Source organism: Pantherophis guttatus, chromosome 4 (assembly GCF_059756535.1).
Source record: "Pantherophis guttatus breed Tessera chromosome 4, ASM5975653v1, whole genome shotgun sequence".
Taxonomy (NCBI): domain Eukaryota; kingdom Metazoa; phylum Chordata; class Lepidosauria; order Squamata; family Colubridae; genus Pantherophis; species Pantherophis guttatus.
This window is the reverse complement of record NC_142066.1, coordinates 24063831-24087248: the sequence shown is the minus strand read 5'-3', so window position 1 is coordinate 24087248 and position 23418 is coordinate 24063831. Positions and strand designations below refer to the sequence as shown.

Genomic DNA, 23418 nt, shown 5'->3' with positions numbered 1-23418 from the left:
TTCGCACTTTCCAACATGTCCTGAAGACCTTTCTGTTTCAACAAGCAGGGCCAGCATAAACATCTAAATTCTATGCCAAGGTCTTAGCAGATACACTAAGTTGACTCAATTTATCTATCTATCTATCTATCTATCTATCTATCTATCTATCTATCATCTATCTTTCATCTATCTATATCTATCTATCTATCATCATCATCTATCTATCATCTATCAATCTATCTATCTATCTATATCTATCTATCTATCTATCTATCTATCTATCTATCTATCTATCTAATCCATCCATCTATCTATCTATCCATCTATCCATCCATCCATCCATCCATCCATCCATCATCCATCACCCATCCATCAGCTATCTATCTATCTATCTATCTATCTATCTATCTATCTATCTATCTATCATCTATATCTATCTATCCTATCCTATCTCTCTATCTTTCCATCCATCCATCTATCATTCATTATCTGTCTGTCTGTCTGTCTGTCTGTCTGTCTGTCTGTCTGTCTATATCTATCTATCTATCTATCTATCTATCTATCTATCTATCCATCCATCCATCCATCCATCCATCCATCCATCCATCGTCCATCTATCATCCATTCTCTCTCTCTCTATCTTCCATCATATATCTCGGTCTCCCATCTATCTATCTATCTATCTATCTATCTATCTATCTATCCATCCATCCATCCATCATCCATCGTCTGTCTATCTATCTATCTATCTATCTATCTATCTATCTATCCATCATCCATCGTCTGTCTGTCTGTCTGTCTATCTATCTATCTATCTATCTATCTATCTATCTATCTATCCATCATCCATCGTCTGTCTGTCTGTCTATCTATCTATCTATCTATCTATCTATATCTATCTATCTATCTATCTATCTATCATCTCATCTATCTCATCTATCATCTATCAATCTCTATATAAAATCTTTCCTTTTCTTGTTTGTATTATTGTAACTGTAATTTTAAATATTTTTAAAAAGAAGAAAGGTAAATCTTTCCTTCAGTGTTACCTTTCAAAAGATGAATCTTCCACCTCTCTAAGCTCTTAAGGAGCCACTGAACCCAGAGTTTCCATAACCCCAGTGAGCTCTTTCCCTACAATATGAAAGTGCAATGTAGAATTGAGAACTACTTCATTTTTCCAGGATGCAAAAGTGTTCTAACATCATTAAGAAAATAACAAATCACACTGAAACCACTCTAAGACTACTGGTTTAAAATCCCAGAAATATTTTCAATATTGCCATGTGTTGGTTGATTTGTTTAACTCACCTGCTTAAATTTGGGATTCCATACAATGGTAGTTGCATTTATGGTGAGATCTTCCTTTTGAGAACTCTGAAGTTCAATACGTCCAATTTGGACCTTCTGAAAGGATTGATTGGGGAAAGTAATCAAGTTGATGATATCGTATGCTGCTGCCAGGTTTCCATTCTCATTGAAAACTATTTCTTCCCCAGCACTATTGTTGAAATGGAGGTTTTTCAGAAATAAATGAAGCTGAAAGATAAGTGAGAAATTTATGCCAATAGCAGGTAATAGAAAGTACAGTTCCATGCTGGGATTTACCAAATGGTGCTCAACTAATTTTTAATGAACATCCAAAGCTTTGAGTTAATAGTATTTTTTTTTATGTTCCAAAGGCATAATTCTGTTTTGCAGGACTATATTTTATGTTTAAGTATTATTCTTTCAATGTTCCTTTATGGATAGATTCAAAGAAACATATTCTTCCAACATTTACTGGGTATCCTGGCCATTCCGACACTGCTTATCTCCAGTGGCTACTTAAAGATGAACAGTCCATAACTTCTGTGAATGCTTAGATCAGACATACCTTAGAGAATGACAGTATTGTCATTCTATTCTACCCCTTCCAATTTCATCGATTATTATTATTATTTTGCAAAATTCTTCCTTCTCTCTACTTTAGTGAATTTTTCTTCTTCTACTCAACTACAAAATGCTGCAAAAATGGTAGCCTTTTACTGGATTTGAGAGTTTTTTTGGAGTGAAGATTGGAAAGGAAGAAGAAGGCCTCTGGGAAAAAATTACTTCCATATATCTAAGACAGTGTTTCCCAAAGTGTGGTATGCGTACCCCCAGGGGTACGGGAAGAGTTTGGTGGGGGTACGCGTTGCACCGGAGTTTGGTGGGGATCACGTGGGAATATCCACTGCACCGTGCTTAGCTGCGCCCACAGAACAAGGAAAGAAATAGGCGCGTATCGCAGTTTTACACAGGAACTGGGGCCATCGTACATCGTATCGCAACTCATTATGGCGGGAACTTCTGCGCATTCTTCGCGCAGCTCGGGTTCGGCCATTTTTAAACTGCGGGAACATTAACAGTTGATGTTGAGCCGCGGAGCTGTTTAAACGCCGGAGAATTGCAGTGTTATCTAACCGTTAGACAGTCTTGTGAGGTGTGACACGGCATGAATATATTGCACTTCGTTACAGAGACAACTTACTTCTTTAATATTTAGTTCCGGGTGCCTGTTATCATGCTTTAGTAAATTCCACTGATTTTGATTATTTTTATAAAATACAATTTTTATCCCTAACAGAGATTATGGATCGTTGGTTGGAATCTGGAACTACTAAACCGAAAGAAAGTAATGATTGTAGTAGCAATCAACGAACAGGAAATAATGAAATTAACGACGAATCAATTTCAATTCTGAAAGAACCTGTTAAGAAAAAAGCAAGGAAAACTCGCAAGTACGACAAAGAATATCTTAAGTTTGGATTCTCATGGACTGGAGATGAAAATGAGCCTATTCCAATTTGTGTCATTTGTTTTGAAAATCTAACAAATGAAAGCATGAAACCATCCAACTTAAAGCGCCATTTTGAGACAAACCATAATCAGTACAAAGATAAACCCATAGATTTTTTTGAAAATAAACTTAAGGGTTTAAATCAGTCTCGAAAAGTAATGCGGGGTTTGACAGGAGGTGACAATCAAAAAATACTAGAAGCTTTGTATCGCGTGTCGCTTTTAATTGCCAAATGTAGTGCAGCAGAAACCATTGGCGAAATTTTAATCAAGCCTGCAGCCAAGATAATGGCAGAAGTAATGATAGGAGATAGAGCGAAACAAACTTTTGACCGCGTTCCTCTCTCAAATAATACAGTTCATCGACGAATCATTGATATGTTTAATAATGTAAAACAGATGTTATTATCTGGTATTTCTCAAAGTCGTTATTATGCTTTGCAAGTCGATGAGTCCACCGACATTGCGAATTTTGCAAATCTTATGGCGTTTGTTAGATACGAAAAAAATCAAGAAATTCATGATGACTTTTTATTTTGCCAGCCTTTATTAGGTCACACAACAGGAGAAGATATCTTTAATGTTATGAATACATTTATGCAAGAGAACAAAATTGATTGGAATAGATGTGTTGGAATAAGCACAGGTGGAGCAAAAAGTATGATTGGAATTAATAAAGGACTCGTTGCAAGAATTCAAAATGTTGCTCCAAATGTCATATCCACACATTGTTGCATACACAGAGAGGCTTTGGCAACACGTAAGATGCCCGCTGATCTACAGAAAGTTTTGGATGAAAGCGTGAAAATCATTAACTACATTAAAAGCCGTCCTTTGAATGCACGACTTTTTTCGCAAATATGTGAAGAAATGGGAAGTAGTCATACCCAGCTGCTTTTTCATACAGATGTTCGTTGGCTATCTCGGGGAAAAATTCTAAACCGATTGTTCGAACTTAGACATGAACTTCAATGCTTTCTTAATGATAGATTTGAGTTGAGAAATTGTTTACATGACTGGAAATGGCTTTGTAAACTAGCATACTTAGCAGATATATTCTCTGTTTTAAATTGCCTCAACTTATCATTACAAGGCAAAGAAATTTCATTGTTTCACGTTCAAGATAAAGTGAACGTTACCATCGCAAAACTAAATTTATGGCAAAAGAGAGTTGGTAATGGAGAAGTAGACTCGTTTCCCTCTCTTCATGAGTTTATAACAAGTTCGGCTACTAAAATTGAGGCTGATACTCTGAAATGCATAATACAGCATTTGGAGAGTTTGCAAGTTGGCTTCAAAAACTATTTCCCTGATTTAAACAAAAATATTGAATGGATAAGATATCCGTTCAACATTAACACAACATCCATGCCAGAAGGTTTGTCGCATGCGGAAGAAGAGCAATTGTTGGAGTTAGCTTCGGACGGATTCTTGAGAAATAAACATAAGGAGTGTACTTTAACATTATTCTGGTTACAAATGCAACATGTGTATCCGGTTTTAACAGAAAAAGTCCTGAAATACATCTTGCCTTTTCCAACTTCATATTTATGCGAAGTTGCTTTTTCTGCATTTGTAGACATTAAGTCGAAAAAAAGGAACAGACTATTGGACGTGGAACCGCATCTCAGATTAAAATTAACAACCAGGGAACCAAATTATGATGATCTGTCATCTCAACATAAACAATTTCATCCTTCTCATTGAATCAAAAAAATGTTCTTTATAATATAACTTTCATTTATTTTGTGTAGAAAAAATAAATATATTTTGATTTTTATTAAAGCATATGTTTTTTATGAGGGGTACTCAGCGTTACGAAAATTATAGAAGGGGTACACATATGTCAAAAGTTTGGGAAACACTGATCTAAGATAATATCTGTAAATAAAAATCAAAATTGCTACAAGGAATAAGCACTTTCAGAGGTTACCACCAATCCTATAGATAACTAAAAACTATAAATTTGAAAGACAAAAGAACAAGTATGAAAAGTGGAAAGAGGAACACCCAGTTAAGGCAGGATACCAACAAATAACTAGAGGCTGCAAAGATGGAATCAGAAAAGCTCTGGATGAGTAAATCTCTGGTCCCATTGACCGACCCAAATTCGATCTCGCATCATTATCCTGGGACATGTGCTTTCATTAGTAAAAATATAGTATTAGTATTGAAATAACTATAGTATTATAGTTGTGTTCCCATTGAAAGCAACGTAACTCACCTGCCAAGGTTGGACTTCTAGCAAATTCCACTTCTCTCCATAGCCTCTTGTTTTCTGCCTGACTCTGGATGAATACATAGCATGGAGACCATGTGCTACAGCATAGACAGCATTGTAAATACTGTAGCTCTGGCCAGACATCTCCATTTCAAAGACAGTTCCAGGGAGACTCCCCAGATCCTCTTTCCCAGTGCAGCTTCCTTTGCCTGCTCCATATATATTGTACATTGGAAGTGAACAGATAAATGCTGCACTCCAGAATTGAGGTAGGAAATGCACTTTAGAGTGATATGGATTTAGCTTCTCGAGGAACTCTTGAAAGCCTGGGACCCTATTTGTGTGTTGGGCAAATGACAAGCTTCCATTGAAAGACAATGGGGTGAATTTGTGTGCTTGAAAGACAGAAGTGACATCCCAGAGAGCACTTAGGACCCAAACCCTCTCTATTGGGAGCCTGTTACCAAGTTCATAGCATTCAAGAATTACCCGTAAGCCTTCTATAGATTGAATGTCCCCATAAACTAGTATTACTTTGGTTTTACTATACCAGAGGACACGTCCTATTTTACCTAGATTAATCTTCCGTAAGGTACTGGGGTCATAATCTGTCAATCTTGGAATAAATTGAATTAAAGAAATGCAAATATCACTCTGGATGAATTTTGGTCTCAGAATTCTGAGAAATCTCTCTCCAGTGGTGTCTTCTGGAATGAGCAGGTCAATCCAATTCCATCCAAAATATTTCAAGAGCTGAATAATCCCAGCATACTGGAGGTTTTCATTTGGAGTCATCCAGAAGAAAGAAGGAAACTGCTGTTTATCACTCAATGCCAGGTCAAAAGTGCCATAACTGAGCTGCAGAGTGGGAATAATAATGATGTGCTTTAGGCTAGGAAATCTTTTTGCAGATATGTCAAAAAGAATGAAGGAAGCACATTTCTTTTGTAGCTTATTTCCATAAAAATCCTTAATGGGAGAGATAAATATTAAATCTGGGGATCAACAAGTCTTTCCTGAGAGCTTTTGCAACCAAACCACCATTAGCATTTCATTCATCCCTTTTTAGACAAAGTCACCTGAAGCTTTGATTGTGCTAAGCAGAAATAGAGAGCAGATAGGAATGAGTAACAAGAGAGGAGGCTTATTCATTAAGGATTGGACAGTATTAATTACACATAGTGACACTCAAATAACATTCATCTTGCATTTTATATTATAAGGATAAGATATCTATTACTTTACTGATGAATATATTTAAAATTGTTGTGGCATAAACAAAAAGAGAGAAAGTCAAATAACATGAGGCATACCCAGAAGATGGAGAGACAACATCAGACCCTACTACAATATAAATTAAGAATGGCTAAGGCTACCAGAAGGGTGAGAACCAGAAGATAAAAGATGCATTGCATTTCTCTGGCAAAATAAATAAATAATAACTACCCAAAATAACTTTCCAATACTTTTACTTATTCTTGAAGGCTCCCCCCACCTTTTTTCCTCAGATATATATTTTTTAAACTACCCCCCTTTCCTTCTTCTTGTGCATTTATGTGAGCCCAGATACCTACCTGTGGAATCTTGTAGGCATTTAAGATGTTGGCCATCTGGATGGTGTTCTGGGAAGGGAGATCACCAATGACAGTCATGATGTTTTGGTCCTTTTCCTTCCTGTAATTGAACTGACAGAGTCCTTCCAAAAAGAAGAGACTCAAAAGGCTCTCAGAGGCTTTCACTGCCTGAAAACCATTCTCATATATCTTGGAGACCAAGGTGATATTGGGTAACAAGTTCTCATTCCTGTTGATCTCCTGAATGGCAAAACTGAAGGCTAGGATATGCTGTAAGTTTTTAGGCAATAAGCTGCAAGAAGAATTTCATTTAGTTCTATCATCTTCGAATCTGACAATAACTGGATTTAGATACATCTAAAATAATGTATCTGGGCTGAAGTGCAGTGCTTGAATCTCATTGGAGGATCATGTGTTCAAGTGTATCAAGATCCTTCTCTATTTTGAGCCTACCTTCTAGAGCAGGGGTCCTCCAGCTTCTTAAACAGGGGGCCAATTCACAGTCCCTCAGACTGTTGGGGGCCTGGATTGGCTGGGTGGGAATAGCTAGGTGGTCATGTGTGTTAGATTGGCGCAGGGAAAAGAAGACGCGACTCAGCCGAGGTCCGTTCAGCACTTTATTCAGCTCATACGGAACTGCCGGCTGTGCTGCCGAGCCCTCCTTATATACAGCTCTGGCAAGCTAGCCGGCCAATGACATTCATTTAAACTTCCTGCCGGTGGATTAGCCAACCACCAGCGGATGCCCGTATAAGGACACAAAACCCCTCTCCTCCTAGTTCTCAGTCTGTCAATCCGTGGTCAACGTAGGTCACGTAGTCGCGCAGGTAGGCGGAGCGTACAAAATTACATTGGTGAAGAGCGTTTGGAGAGCGTGAACCTTGGTCATTCTCACCCACTTAACAAGTCTAAATTCTATTGCAATTCACGCACTTAACAAATCTAAATTCTATTGCAATTAAAAAAAATTAAGAAGACAATTATTTCTGAATAAAATTCAGAATGCAGAACATTTTCATCCAAATCATATAAATTCAGGTATCATTCATGCTGCCCTTGATACCACATCTGTCTTTTTCCTAACTAGCTGCTCTCTGGTATTCAGCTCTGGTCTCAGTAGGATGATGTAGCACTTGGGCAGGAAAATGCAGCCTAATAAGCCACCACTTGAGGCCAAGATAGAGAAGACTTCCACAGCCACCATGGATTTCCCCTTGGTGCTCAAGTAAGTGGGCACAAAGGACACCCAAACACTGCAAAAGACCAGCATGCTGAAGGTGATGAGCTTGGCTTCATTGAAAGTGTCGGGCAACTTCCGGGCAAAAAAGGCTACCGTGAAGCTGATGAGGGCCAGAAGCCACATGTAGCCCAGCACAACATAAAACATGATCTCCGAGCCTTCGTTGCATTGCACTAAGAGCTCATCCACCTGGGAATGCATGTCCAAGTCTGGGAAAGGAGGAGAAATGGTCAACCACCCAGCACAGATGCTTGTTTGAATAAGGGAGCAAAAAACAATGACTGAGATGGACAGCCTTTTCCCCACCCACAACCTCATTCGGTTCCCTGGCTTTGTGGCCATGAAGGCCAGAACCACCGTAATGGTTTTGGCTAACACACAAGACACCGCAATGGAGAAGACCACTCCAAAAACTGCTTGTCGGAGGAGACATGTGACTGTCCCTGGACACCCGAGGAAGAGGAAGGAGCAAAGAAAACACAGCAGGAGCGAGACGAGCAGGGTGCAGGTGATATCCCAATTGTTGGCTTTGACGATGGGAGTGTTCTGGTGGAAGATGAATGTCCCCATCACCACAACTGTGATGACAGCAAAAGAAACAGCAAAGCCAGTCAGGACTTCTCCCAGGACTTCTTTGTAGGATAAGTAGATGATAATTTTGGGAATACATTGATGGTGTTTCTCATTTGGATATTGTTTTTCTGGACACCTCTCACATTGGTTGGAATCTAAAAACCATAAATAAAATATCTAAATATTCTATACATTGAATCGAATTAAGTTTTTAGCAATTATGCCTCCTGATTATGCCTGTTTTTGGAGAGAATAAAGCTATTAAAATGTTTGCTTTAAGAAAATCCTTTTAAAGTTTATTTTTTTATTCAATAGACTACATTTCCTGAACAAGAGATTACACAGTTTAATAAGGAAAAGTTTTTACTAAAAAAAAGAAGAAAGAGACCAAGGCTAGTGAGAGATCCCAATCAATCTATGCTTTTCTTTAAAACTAAATTCAAGAACCCAAACTTGGTTATAGCATAATGTATTTTTAAAGAAATATCCATATTGTTTTCTTACCAATCATGGTGGAAATGCTTCCCTCTGAACACTCAACACAGTCATAGCAGCAAACCTGTTTCCCCTCCTTAATCAATTTCCGGTACCCAGGATGGCAGCTTTCTACACAGGTGGCAGCAGGTGGAATCTAATGGGAATGGCCAGAGTAAGGAATTAAAATGGATTATAATCAAGCTTTGAATCAATCAGTCAGCAGTCATTCTCTTTAAATAAAAGCTAAAGAAAACATGGGACGCAGTGGCTTAGTGGCTAAGACTCTGAGCTTGTTGATGGAAAGATCAGAAATTCAGCAGTTCGAATCCCTAGTGCTGCGTAATTGGGTGAGCTCCCGTTACTTGTCCCAGCTTCTGCCAATCTAGCAGTTTGAAAGAAGGTAAAAAATGCAAGTAGAAAAATAGAGACCACTTTTGGTGGGAAGGTAACAGCATTCCGTGCGCCTTTGGCTTTTAGTCATGCTGGCCACATGACCACAGAGACATTTTTGGACAGTGCTGGCTCTTTGGCTTTGAAACAGAGATGAGTACTGTGCCCTAGAGTTGGGAACAACTAGCACATCTGTGCGTGGGGAACCTTTACATTTACCTAAAGAAAACCAGCTTCTTGTAATTTCTAATAATGCAAAATTTGGAATTCCTAGGACTGATTGCTAGAATCAGTCAGAGGAGCAGTTAAAATCTGAAAAATCTTTGAATTGCTATTGAAAATTTGAATACAAATCAGTTCATGAACCCTGCAGAGTGTGTAAAGGAACTTGAGATGTCCTAAAGGAGTTGATAAAACAGGATGTTTCTCATAATCTTAATGAGCTGTTAAATTTGAATAGTAAGAAGAAAATCCAAAATAAATTTGTAATGTATGGGAAATAGTGTTGAAACTGCTGAGATGACAGCAAAAATATTCTGGTCTAGTATTTGCTATCCTTTTCCAATTATCCCTGTGTTACGTTGTCACTCAAGAGTGGTATCCTGATTTTCCATGTACAGGATGAGTGAAGTAAAACAAGCAGATTGCCCAGCTTCGGTGGCCTCCCTTGTTCTGCACATACTCAGTTATCAAAAAACCATCTGACAATTAGGACAGTCATGTAAGTGTGGTGAACACAGGAGTTAGGGTGATGGCAAACTTTGATATATGTCCACAGTCCATCTGTGGTATTCTGTGATGAACAATAAAATGGGATAGCACAATAATCCAAACTTGCCTGTATTTCAAAATACACAAGCATTAGTACCTGCAGAAAAGCTATTCAGTTCTCTGAGAAAAAGAAGAGGGGAAAAAATGTCTAAATCTCTATATGGCCAGAAGCTGTCCCCAGATTTTTGAATTGGCTATGGGAACTGGCAAGAGAAATATTTCCTGCAAAACTCCAGAAAAATGGGATGTTTATATTAGCCTGAAGTGGAAAATAGGTGTGATGACCTTTTTTATGCTTTGTGTCTCAACTGATTCAAAAAAAAAAAAAGTCAGATAAACTCATTAGTGGGAGAGTCCTATCTATCTATCTATCTATCTATCTATCTATCTATCTATCTATCTATCATCTATCTATCTATCTATCTATCTATCTATCTATCTATCATCTATCTGTCTGTCTGTCTGTCTGTCTATCTATCTATCTATCTCATCTATCTATCATCTACAGTATATCTATGTAAAATCTTTCCTTTTCTTGTTTGTATTATTGTAACTGTAATTTTTAATATTTTTTTCAAAGAAGAAAGGTTAATCCTCCCTTCAGTATTACCTTTCAAAAGATGAATCTTCCACTTCACTAAAGGTAAACTGCTCCAAACTGGATTGCAGAAAATACGACTTCAGCAACAAAGTGGTCAATCCCTGGAATGCACTACCTGACTCTGTGGTTTCATCCCCAAACCCCCATAACTTTAACCTTAGACTGTCTACTGTTGACCTCACCCCATTCCTATGAGGTCTGTAAGGGGCATGCATAAGTGCACCTACATTCCTGCCGTCACTGTCCTACTGTCCCCTTTTATTTGTACCCATTTCCTATATTCATAATCTTATACTTATATCTGTTATTTTATACAAAAATAAATAAATAAATAATAATCCCAGTGAGCTCTTTCCCCACATTCTGAAAGTGTAATGTAGAATTGAGAACTTCTTCATTTTTCCAGGATACAAAAGTGTTCTAACATCATTAAGAAGATACAAAATGACCTTGGAACCACTCTAAGGTTACTGGTTTAAAATCCCAGAAATTGAGAAAATATCCTCGTGTTTTAGTTGGTTTGTTTAACTCACCTGCTTAAATTTGGGATTCCATACAATGGCAGTTGCATTTATGGTGAGGCCTTCCTTTTGAGAACTCTGAGGTTCAACATCTCCAACTTGGACCTTCTGAAAGGATCGATTGGGGAAAGTAATCAAGTTGATGATATCGTATGCTGCTGCCAGGTTTCCATTCTCATTGAAAACTATTTCTTCCCCAGCACTATTGTTGAAATGGAGGTTTTTCAGAAATAAACGAAGCTGAAAGATAAGAGAGATAAGTGAGATATTGATACCAATAGTAGGTAATAGAATGTACAATTCCATGCTGGGATTTACCAAATGGCACTCAAGTCATTTTTAACTAGCAGCCAAACTTTAGCGTTAATAGTATTTTTTTTAATATTCCAAAGGCATAATTCTATTTTGCAGGACTATATTTTATGTTTAAGTATTATTCTTTCGATGTGCCTTTACAGAGAGATTCAAAGAAACATATTCTTCCAACATTTACTGGGTATCCTGGCCACTCCGACACTCCTTATCTCCAGTGGCTGCTTAAGTCCATTACTTCTGCGCAGGTGGCTAAATTCTGCACACCAGCATTGGGGATTCATCAGAAACACATTTCTAATCCACCATAGCTATTTTATACAACAAATATGGCAAACCTGTTGCACTGCTTCTTTCTTCCTTTTTAAATATTAAACTGACTATGGGCTACAAGTTTATGAATTGTAATTTTAGACCATATATAATCGACAGGCTGGATTTTATCATAGATTTTAGCTGTTATTTATTATTTTATAGTAGAATTTTTAATTGCATATTTACTGAGTGTTTTTATTGTTTCTGGTGTCTGGTCTATGACTGTAATAAACGGAATTGACTTTAATTAAAATAGAGTTTTTTGGTCAGATATATTGCACATGTTGCACTTCATGATGGATAAAATTTTTGCTAAGAAATATAACAGAATAATAGAATAACAGAGTTGGAAGAGATCTTGGAGGTCTTATAGTCTTCTAGTCCAACCCCTGCTCAAGTGGGAAACCCTATACCAGTGAGGGCTAACCTTTTTGCCATCGCATGCCAGGAGGGGGGGTGGGTGGGGGAAGTTTGCATGTGTGCGTACCCACACCATAATTCTATGCGACCCCCCTGCGCATGCGTGCGCAATCCCCCTCCCCCCGCTCCTGGCACGCGATGGCCTGGTAGGCCCATTTTTCTTTCTTACCTGGCTCCAGATCGTCTCTGTGCACCTGGGGAGGGCGAAAACAGCCTTTCCCACTCCCTCGGAGGCCCTCCAGAGGCCTGAAAGGGCCCATTTCCCAACTCCTAGTGGGACAGGAAGTGACCTTTTTTGCTGTACCCAGTCTCCAGAGACTCCTAGAGAGGCCTCCGAGGAAGTGAGAAAGGCTGTTTTTCACCCTTCCCAGATAAATAGAGAGGATCTGGAGCCAGGTAAGAAAGGAAAACGGGCCATTCTCCCCCCCCAGGCCCTCCGGAGGCAGGAAACAGCCTGTTTCCCTACTTCTGGTGGGCCCAGAAGGCCGGAAAATTTGCTGGCCTGCACGCGCATGCGTGCCAGAGCTGAGCTGGCATGCCCACTGATATGGCTATGTGTGCCACCTGTGACATGCATGCCATAGGTTCGTCATCACGGCCCTAAACCATTTCAGACAAATGGTTGTCCAATCTCTTCTTAAAAACTTCCAGTGTTGGAGCATCCACAATTTCTAGAAGTTAGAACAGTTAGAACAATTAATTATCTTACTCCTGCCACCAATTTCATTGATTATTATTATTATTTTGCACAATTTTTCCTTCTCTCTACTTTAGTGAATTTTTCTTCTGCTATTCAACCACAAAATGCTGCATAAAAGGTAGTCATGTACTGGATTGAAACTTGGAGAGGAAGCAGAAGACCTCTGGGAAAAAATATCTCCATATACCTAATATAATATCTGTGAAAAAAAAAAATCAAAATTGCAACAAGAAATACATACTTTCAGAGGTTACCACCAAGCCTATAGACAACTAAAAATTATAAATTTTAAAGACAAAAGGGACAAATATAAAAACTGGAAAGAGAGGCACCTAACCAAAGCAGAATATCAACAAATATCTTGAGACTGCAAAAATGAAGTCAGGAAAGCTAAGGCTCAAAATGAACTAAGTCTTGCGACAAAAGTAAACAACAACAACAACAACAACAACAACAACAACAAGCTTCTTTCAACATGTAAAAAACAAGAAAAATGTCAAGGAAATTATTGTCCATTAATGGGAGAAAATGGCAAGAAAGTAATGAACAACAGGAAGAAAGAAGAACTGCTTAATTAATTTTTTGCAGCTGCATGCGAAATGCAGGAATACAACTTAAAATAGATAAGAAATAGATAAGAAAAAGGTAAGAGAGCACCTGTCTACCCTACGTGAGTTCAAATCAACAGGACCAGATGGATTACACTCCAAGCTTCTGAAGGAACTGGCAGATGTGATCATAAGAGCCTACCGTCCCTGTCCTAATGTTTCCTTTAATTGTATTCATTTTATGTATTCAATTCATGCTTATACTTATTTATATTATCTAATATGTACTCGGCAAAATAAATAAATAAATAAATAAACAAACAAACAAACAACTATATCTTTCAAAAATCCTGGAGCACTGGGGAACTATCAGAGGACTGGAAAAGAGGTGACGTAGTTCCCATCTTCAAAAAAGGGGAAAAATGGATCCAGGAAACTACAGATTTATCAACCTGACATTAATACCTGGGAAGATTCTGGAAAAGAAAATCAAATAACGAATCTGTGAACACCTTAGGCAAACAAAGTTGTAGCCAAGAGCCAACATCAGTTTGTCAAAAACAGATCATGCCAGACAAATTTTAGTGAACGAGAAAAATGCTGTGGATATAATTTACTTGGACTTCAGTTAGGCATTTGATAAGGTAGACCATAACCTACTACTTGCTAAAGTAGAAAAATGTGGGTTAGACAGCATCACCACCAGATGGATTCATAATTGGCTGACCAACCGCACTCAACATGTAGTCCTCAATGGAACTGCATCTACATGGATGGAAATATGCAGTGGGGTACCCCAAGGCTCTGTTTTAGGCCCAGTACTCTTCAACATCTTCATCAATGATTTGGATGAGGGGATAGATAAGCCATAAAATTTGCATATGACACAAAATTGGCAGAAGTAGCCAAAACTCCAGAAGATAGGCTTAAAATACAGAAGGATGTTGTCAGATGTGACCTATCGGGCACTATCTAACAAAAGAAAATTCAATGGTGAAAAAAGTAAGGTTCTATATTTTGGTAAGAAAATAGTAACTGTGACAGGGATCTTGGGGTCTGGTGGACAATATGAGTCAGCAGTGTGCTTCAGCTGCCAAAAAAGCCAACTCAATCCTAGGCTGAATTAACAGAGGATAGAATCAAGATCATTTGAAGTGTTAATACCACTTGACAAGGACTTGGCAGGTGGACCAAGGCAGTCATAGAATGGATCCCAGTTGATAAAAAAGTGTTTTATCAACTCTAATCACTTTTCACTGTTGATAAAAGGTGTCTACAAAAGAGACCAAAAAGAAGATGGCTCAATGACATCACCAAATATTGTGGGTCTAATTGGCAAAAGAAAGCTCAGACCATATTGGTTTGAAACATGGGAAGATGCCTTCATCCTGCAGAGCACATTTCGAATGCTGCATCCAGTTTTGGTCACCACATTGTAAAAAGGATGTTGCAATTCTAGAAAGAGTGCAGAGCAACCAAGATGATTAGGGGACTGGAGACTAAGATGTGTAAAAAAAGGTTGCTCGAATTAGGTATGTCTAGTTTAATGAAAAGAAGGACTAGGTGTGATTTGATGGTGAACTTATGGCATCCAAAGCCCTCTCTGCAGCACGCCAGCGGTCGCCCCAGCCCAGCTCCACCGCGTATGCATGTGTGCCTCCAGCCGACCACCTGGTCTTTTGGTCTCTGCCGTGCATGTGCAGGAGTGGGGCGCATGTGGGGGATGTACATGTACATGTGTGTGGGGGGGGGCAGAGTTCATGCATGGGGGTTCAGGAGGCTTTCGAGGCCCAAAATGGGGTACAGGGGAAGCCCTCATGTGAATGCATTCGCGCGCGCATGCTTTGGGCACTCGGCACCAAAAAGGTTAATCATCACTGGTATAGGGTTTCCTGCCTGAGCAGGGGGTTGGACTAGAAGACCTCCAAGGTCCCTTCCAACTATGCTGTTATTAAACAATAATTTTTAAACATATATTTTAAATCTATCTATCTATCTATCTATCTATCTATCTATCTATCTATCTATCTATCTCTACACATACACACACACACACACACATACATACATACATACATACACTTTCGAGGAGCAGCTAAATAAAGAATATGATATTGTTCCTTGTTGCACGGAATCAGAACAGAGTTCAAAAGTACTACAAGTTTATTTCATGCTACCTATTACAACATTCTGAACTATCAATGGTCAAGGTGAATTGGCACCAGAGAAGAGCCAACGGACTTAAAGGGGGGCTGGAATTAGGTCTTTTATGGGGGTGTAGAGACACCAAACGGATGATGCATTTGACCCTACCCTCGGGCTCAACCTTGTAATCTCCTACATTATCCAAATGAAAAGATGTTTTGTTCAGACACTTTCAGATGAATGCAGACTGTTGTAAAATATACTGTTAATGAATTTTGAATTTTGTAAAAATTGAAATCAATATGTTATTACGGCTACATTCCCACTACATTAGAAGGAACCATAACTAACCTGCCAAGGTTGGACTTCTAGCAAATTCCACTTCTCTCCATTGCCTCTTGTCTTCTGCCTGGCTCTGGATGAATACATAGCATGGAGACCATGTGCTACAGCATAGACAGCATTGTAAATACTGTAGCTCTGGCCAGACATCTCCATTTCAAAGACAGTTCCAGGGAGACTCCCCAGATCCTCTTTCCCAGTGCAGCTTCCTTTGCCTGCTGCATATATATTGTACATTGGAAGTGAACAGATAAATGCTGCACTCCAGAATTGAGGTAGGAAATGCACTTTAGAGTGATATGGATTTAGCTTCTCAAGGAACTCTTGAAAGCCTGGGACCCTATTTATGTGTAGGGCAAAAGACAAGCTTCCATTGAAAGACAATGCTTTAAATTTCTGAGGATCAAAGACAGAAGTGACATCCCAGAGAGCACTTATGACCCAAACCCTCTCAATTGGGAGCCTTTGACCAATTTCATACCATTCAAGAATTATTCGTAAGACTTCTATAGATTGCATGTCCCCATAAACTAGTATTACATTGGTTTTACTATACCACAGGACACGTCCTGTTTTACCTAGATTAATCTTCCGTAAGGTACTGGGGTCATAATTTGTCAATCTTGGAATAAGTTGAATTAAAGAAATGCAAATATCACTCTGGATGAATTTTGGTCTCAGAATTCTGAGAAATCTCTCTCCAGTGGTGTCTTCTGGAATGAGCAGGTCAATCCAATTCCATCCAAAATATTTCAAGAGCTGAATAATCCCAGCATACTGGAGGTTTTCATTTGGAGTCATCCAGAAGAAAGAAGGAAATTGCTGTTTATCACTCAATGCCAGGTCAAAAGTGCCATAACTGAGCTGCAGAGTGGGAATAATAATGATGTATTTTTAGATGAAATACTGCTTCTGTAGACACATAAAAAAAAATGGAAGTATTTCTTTTGGACCTGTTTTTCCATAAAAAAATCTTGATGGGTGAGATAAATACTAAATCTGGAGATCAACAAGTCTTTCCTGAGAGCTTTGGTAACCAGACCACCATTAGAATTCCATTCATCCCTTTTTAGACAAAGTCATCTCAATCTTTGATTGTGCTAAGTAGAAATAGAGAGCAGATAAAGATAAAGGTTCTACTCGCACATATGTGCTAGTCGTTCCTGACTCTAGGGGGTGGTGCTCATTTTCATTTCAAAGCCAAAGAGTCAGTGCTGTCTGAAGATGTCTCGATGTTCATATGGCCGGCATGACTAAATGCCAAACATCCATGGAACCCTGTTACTTTCCCACCAAAGGTGGTCTCTATTTTTCTATGTACATTTTTTACCTGCTTTCAAACTGCTAGATTGGCAAAAGCTGGGACAAGTAACAGGAGCTCAGCCCATTATGCAGCACTAGGGATTCGAACCACTGAACTTAGATTGACAAGGTCAGCAGCTACTGAGCCACCATATGCCTTTTAGAGAGCAGATAGGAATGAGTAATAAGAGAGGCGGCTTTTTCATTAAGGATCTGACAGTATTCATCTTCCATTTTATATTATGAGGGTAAGATAATTAGGATAAGCATATTTAAAATTCTTGTGAACATAGAATACCCAGAAGATGGAGAGACAACATCAGATACACTACTACAATATCAATTAACAATGCCTGAGGCCACCAAAAGAGCAAGAACAAGAACCCAAAGTGATAAAGAGAAAGACAAGAAGGAGGAGGAGGAGGAGGAGGAGGAGGAGGAGGAGGAGGAGGAGGAGGAGGAGGAGAAGAAGAAGTCCGAAACAGTGATAGCTATACAGTTTCTACAAACTAAATATGTTTGTGCTTATTAAGAATTACTACACATATAATAGTAATTGATGCATTGCATTTCTCTGACAAAATAAGTAAATAAAAACTCTAAAACGAGTTCCCCAATATTGCAGCTGTTTTTGAGGGGTTGTCTTCACTTTTAATTGCCATCCTTTCTTTTCTTGTGCATAATGTGAAACCAGATACCTGCCTGTGGAATCTTGTAGGCATTTAAGGTGTTGGCCATCTGGATGGTGTTCTGGGAAGGGAGATCACCAATGACGGCCATGATGTTTTGGTCCTTTCCCTTCCTGTAATTGAGTTGACAGAGGCCTTCCACAAAGAGGAGAGTGAAAAGGTTCTCAGAGGCTTTCATTGCCTGAAAACCATTCTCGTATATCTTGGAGACCAAGGTGATGTTGGGTAACAAATTCTCATTCCTGTTGATCTCCTGAATGGCAAAACTGAAGGCTAGGACATGCTGTACGTTTTTAGGCAATGGCCTGCAAGAAGAGTTTCATTTAGTTCTATAATCTTCGAATGTGACAATAACTGGATTTAGATACATCTAAAATGATGTATCTGGGCTGAAGTGCAGTGCTTGAATCTCATTGGAGGATCATGTGGGAACTGTGATCATATTTTGAGAATTTTAATGCAATTACAAGCATTGTTTTGTGTATGTAGGGCAGCAATGCAATAGAAGGACAGAAACTGATGGATTTTGCCAACTGTTAACAACAATTCACATTTTATCACATTCATATATTTAAATATGCTCCGTCTTTCTACTAAGGAGACTTACTGCATAAGAAGTAGAAAACTCAAGCTATCACAATCTTTATAAAATAAAAGTCTTGGTATGTAGAAGTGTTTGCTAATCAGGAAAAAGTGACAAATTCCTAACAGTGGCATTATGTAGTATGAGAATCATAGATATGTATTTAAACCTTTAATAAAATATTCATGCTAAATAGTTTTGATATGGTTTTGCTTTCATTTTGAATGTTAAATAAAAAAAATAGGGGAACAGTGTCATTAAAATCAAATCTTCTCATGAACAGGTTAATTGATGTATAACAACAGCAACATGAAAAACCATGTCTACAAGGCAACATTTAACAGCTACTGTATATTTCAGCACCTGAAATATCATTAACCAAGACAGATATATAAATAAAAAATATACCTAAACCAGTTTTAATTCTCATCTAAAATGGAAAAAAATTAATCAGAATGTCCTGAATACAATCAATTAAAAAAAAAAACCTTGAAAGGCATATCACAGTTTCTTTCAAAGGAGTACTTGCCATCCTTCCAAAGATCCTGCTGGATGTTCCATAAAGTGGAGCAAAGACCATTTGGGATATAAAGTCGACACAAATTCTCCAATGACGATATCACTGGAGAGGGCAGGGAGATTAAGCTGCAAATGTCGTTTGTTATGACACATGGAGTTAAAGGTCTTGTTGAAAGAAGCCTGGAGGAGAAGGAGAGAGAGCAGAAACCCATGAGAAAGTGTGTGAGTCTCTTTGAATGCCAAAGCAATTTGGCTCCAATCAGAGCAGTGCAACCACATCTTCATCACAACACTTCGACTGGAACAATGAAAGAACCTCTACTGGTTTTATGCACAACTAAAGTTGTAGATTACAATCATTATCATCTGAGTGATTCATAAGGCCACTTACTCATGAAGCTGTTGCTCATGGTAAACTTAAACTGCTAAGTCTCCCTAGGTTCTGTGCTTGCCCAAAAAAAACCCAAATTTAATTGATTAATTCTGATAATCATTAGGTAGGGAATTCTCTTTCCCAAAGCTATTATCAAGTATTTTTCCAGTTGAAGAAATTATATGACCGAAACCCATTTCTTGGCAGCTCCTCATCAGGGAAGAAAGAAATGATCTTGGGATCATAACAGATTTTGGGAACCGAGTCTGGCTTTCTCAACCGAAGGAAAGCAATGCTGATTAAAAGAACAAGAGATGGATTAGTAGACAAATAAATTCTCCCTTCTCACCTCACAATCTCCTAATTCAGTTAAATGCATATCTCTTCTTTGCTCACTTTGCTGACATGTTTTAAGAATGCTGTCATTGTACCAGTGCCTCCCCAAAAAACTATAATCACATGCCTTAATGATTACCGTCCAGTTGCACTCACTTCTATTATGATGAAATGTTTTGAGAGATTGGTAAAGGACTATATGGTTTCATGCCTTCCCCCTACATTTGACTCATTCTAGCTTGCCTTCCCACCAACCATCTCCTTCACTTATGACTGTATGACTGCAACTCTGTTGCTTGTATCTTTATGATTTATATTTATTTTTTTCCTGATTGCTTATTTGTACCCTATGACTATCATTAAGTGTTGTATCTTATGATTCTTGATGAACGTATCTTTCCTTTTATGTACACTTTATTTATTTTATTTTATTTAATTTATATACCGCCCTTCTCCCGAATGACTCAGGGCGGTGAACAGCCATAATAAAAACAATGTAAAAATAGAATTTAAGAGCAGATTAAAATAATTAAATCATGGGCCGAATTTCAAACTCTCATTTTAAAACCAATTTTAAAACCCCATTAAGACCAAATTAAAATCATTTATCCCATCAGAGCGGCTTGTTGGAATAACAGGGTCTTCACTGCACGACGGAAGGCGTGGAGGTTGGGGATCCTTCGTATGTCTGGGGGTTCCAGAGGGCAGGGGCCCCCACAGAGAAGGCACTCCCCCTGGGGGTCACCAGTCTACATTGTTTGGCTGACGGCACCCTGAGGAGGCCCTCTTTGTGTGAGCGTACCGGTCGGTGGGAGGCAATCGGTGGCAGAATGCGATCTTGTAGATAGCCAGGTCCTAAACCATGGAGCGCTTTAAATGTGGTAACCAACACCTTGAAGCACACCCGAAACACCATCAGGAGCCAGTGCAGCTCACGCATGAGGGGTGTTACATGGGAACAACGGGTTGCCCCCATTATTATTCGTGCAGCCGCATTCTGACCAGTTGGAGCCTCCGGGTGCCCCTCAGGGGAGCCCCATGTAGAGAGTGTTACAATAGTCCAGATGGGAAGTGACGAGGGCATGAGTGACTATGCACAAGGCATCCTGATCCAGAAAGGGGCGCAACTGGGAAATCAGGCGAACCTGATAAAAAGCCCCCCTGGCCACGGCCGTCATATGATCATCCAAAACCAGCCATGAGTCCAGGAGGATGCCCAAGTTGCGAGCCCTCTCTGAGGGGGGTAAGATTTCCTCACCAATAGTCAGTGATGGTGTAAGCTGGCTATATCGGGACGCCAGGAACCACAGCCACTCAGTCTTGGAGGGGTTGAGTCTGAGCCTGTTCCTCCCCATCCAGATCCGCACGGCCTCCAGGCAATGGGACATCATGTCAAGGGCATCATTGGGGTGGCCTGGGGTTGAAATGTACAACTGCGTGTCATCAGCATACAGTTGACACTTCATCCCAAAGCACGGATGATCTCGCCCAGCGGCTTCACATAAATGTTGAACAGGAGGGGCGAGAGAACCGATCCCTGCAGCACCCCACAAGTGAGGAACCTCAAGGTCGACCTCTGCCCTCCCGTCAACACAGACTGCGTACGGTCAGAGAGGAAGGAGGAGAACCACCGTAAAACGATGCCCCCCACTCCCAACCCCTCTAGCTGACGCAGCATGATACCATGATCAATGGTATCAAAAGCCACTGAGAGGTCTAGGAGGACCAGAACAGAGGAGCAAGCCCTGTCCCGAGCCCTCCAGAGATCATCAACCAATGCTATCAATGCCGTTTCCATGCTGTAACCCGCCCTGAAGCCCGACTGGCATGGATCTAGATAGACAGCTTCATCCAGGAATCGAGGAAGTTGCCTCACTACCACACTCTCGACAACCTTCGCCGTGAAGCGAAGGTTGGAGACAGGACGATAATTAGCTAAAACAGCTGGGTCCAGGGAAGGCTTCTTGAGGAGGGGCCTCAGCACTGCCTCTTTCAGGGCGGCTAGGAAGACACCCTCACCCAGCAAAGCATTGGTAATCTCCTGAAACCAGCCTCGTGTAACCTCCCGGGAGGCCAGTGGGACACGGGTCCAGTAAATATGTGGTAGCATTAAGCCTCCCGAAAATCCTGTCCATGTCCTCAGGAGTCACAGGTTCAAACTCCTCCCAGATAACAATCTCAAGACTTGCCTCCGTCATCCCGTCTGAAACTATCCAATCAGAGTCCACAAAGAGGGACTCACAGCCAGCTATCTGAGGAACAGTGGCCTCCCTTGGACTAAGACTTTCTTTAATAATCACTGCTACTCCTCCGCCCCTCCCCTGGGCCCTCGGCTGATGAAATGCATGGAAGCCTGGTGGGCACATCTCCATGAGGGGAACACCCTCCCCTCGTGGCCCAGCCAGGTCTCTGTGATCCCAGCCAGGTCCGCACCCCCCTCTTGAACTGAATCATGAATGCGGGGGGCTTTATTAGTCATAGACCTGGCATTGCACAAAAACAACCGAAGGCCCGGGCCCTGAGACACTGAGATCCTATGCACCAAAGACAAATTTCTTGTATGTCCAATCACACTTGGCAATAAAATTTCTATTCTATTCTATTCTATTCTATTCTATTCTATTCTATTCTATTCTATTCTATTCTATTCTATTCGAAAAACCACTCTATAGACGAAGCACTTTTGGGTGTGCTTCATGTTAGCTTGGTGCACCTGGAGGAGAAGAACACTCGTGCGAATGCTGTTTGTTGATTTTGGTTCGGCACTCAACACAATCATTCCTCAGCATTTGCTGAACAAACTGGGCCTATTAGGTTTTAATACTCCTTTATCTAACTAGATACTTGATTTCCTTATTGATAGCCCCCAGTTTGTGCGAGTTGGAAGAGAAGTTGCCAACTCCATCTGCAGAGTACAGATTCCCCCCAGGGCTGTGTCTTGAGTCCATTACTGTTCACCTTGATGACTCACGACTGCTGTGCCATATCTAATACGAATCATATTGTGAAGTCTGCGGATGGCACGGCAGTGTTGAGTCTTATCCAGGAGAACAATGAAGATGCTTATAGGGAAGAGGTGAAGATTCTGGTGGTTTGGTGCAATAAAAGAAACCTGGTTCTAAATGTTAATAAAACAAAGGAGATCATTGCAGATTTTAGGAAGCATATCATACTCCACTCAGAATCAATGATGCAGCTTTAGAGGTAATCAACTGGGTTAAGTATCTGTGGGTGCAGACAACTAAGAATGTGAATTAGTCTCTCCACACATCATTCTTAGTGTAGCATGCAAATCAGTGTCTGTATTTCCTGTGTCGGATGAGGAGAGCACATTTTTCTCCTTCCGTCCTGGCCATTTTTTACAAAGGCACGATTGAGATCGTTTTAACAAACTGCATCACTCTTCGATTTGGTGGATAGCAGCGCCTCAGATAGAAAGTCCATACAGAGAGTGGTAAGGACAAACAAAAAGTTTAGGAAACTCGCTTCCCATTATTCAGGATGCTCCTTATAAGCTCTATGTGCTTAGAGCTCAAAGCGTTGTTAAAGACCCCCCCCCACACACACTTCATGATCTGTTTCTGTTGCTCCCCTCCGGAAGGAGTTTTTGAAGTATTTTTACCAGGACTACCTGATTCTGTAACAGCTTTGTTCCCTATGCCAT

At 39.9% G+C, this 23418-nt stretch overlaps 2 protein-coding genes across 2 annotated transcripts in view; both read right to left on the bottom strand.

The window, feature by feature from the left end:
- LOC148113908 (vomeronasal type-2 receptor 26-like) overlaps positions 1-7486 on the bottom strand; it is a 16165-nt gene extending 8679 nt beyond the window's left edge. Inside the window, exons 1-4 of the mRNA XM_087893530.1 lie at positions 7440-7486; positions 6598-6889; positions 5027-5881; positions 1294-1521 (exon numbers count right to left, since the gene is read on the bottom strand). Coding sequence (XP_087749656.1) covers positions 1294-1521; positions 5027-5881; positions 6598-6889; positions 7440-7486 — 1422 coding nt within the window. The remainder of the gene's footprint in view (positions 1-1293; positions 1522-5026; positions 5882-6597; positions 6890-7439) is intronic.
- Positions 7487-7642: 156 nt separating this feature from the next.
- LOC148113907 (vomeronasal type-2 receptor 26-like) lies at positions 7643-21952 on the bottom strand. Its single transcript, XM_087893529.1, has 7 exons — positions 21944-21952; positions 19056-19225; positions 17957-18248; positions 15962-16816; positions 11183-11410; positions 8915-9041; positions 7643-8565 (listed from the first exon to the last, which is right to left on the bottom strand). The coding sequence occupies exons 1-7, from the start codon at positions 21950-21952 to the stop codon at positions 7643-7645; spliced, it is 2604 nt and encodes an 867-aa protein (XP_087749655.1).
- Between the last annotated feature and the right edge of the window lie 1466 nt (positions 21953-23418).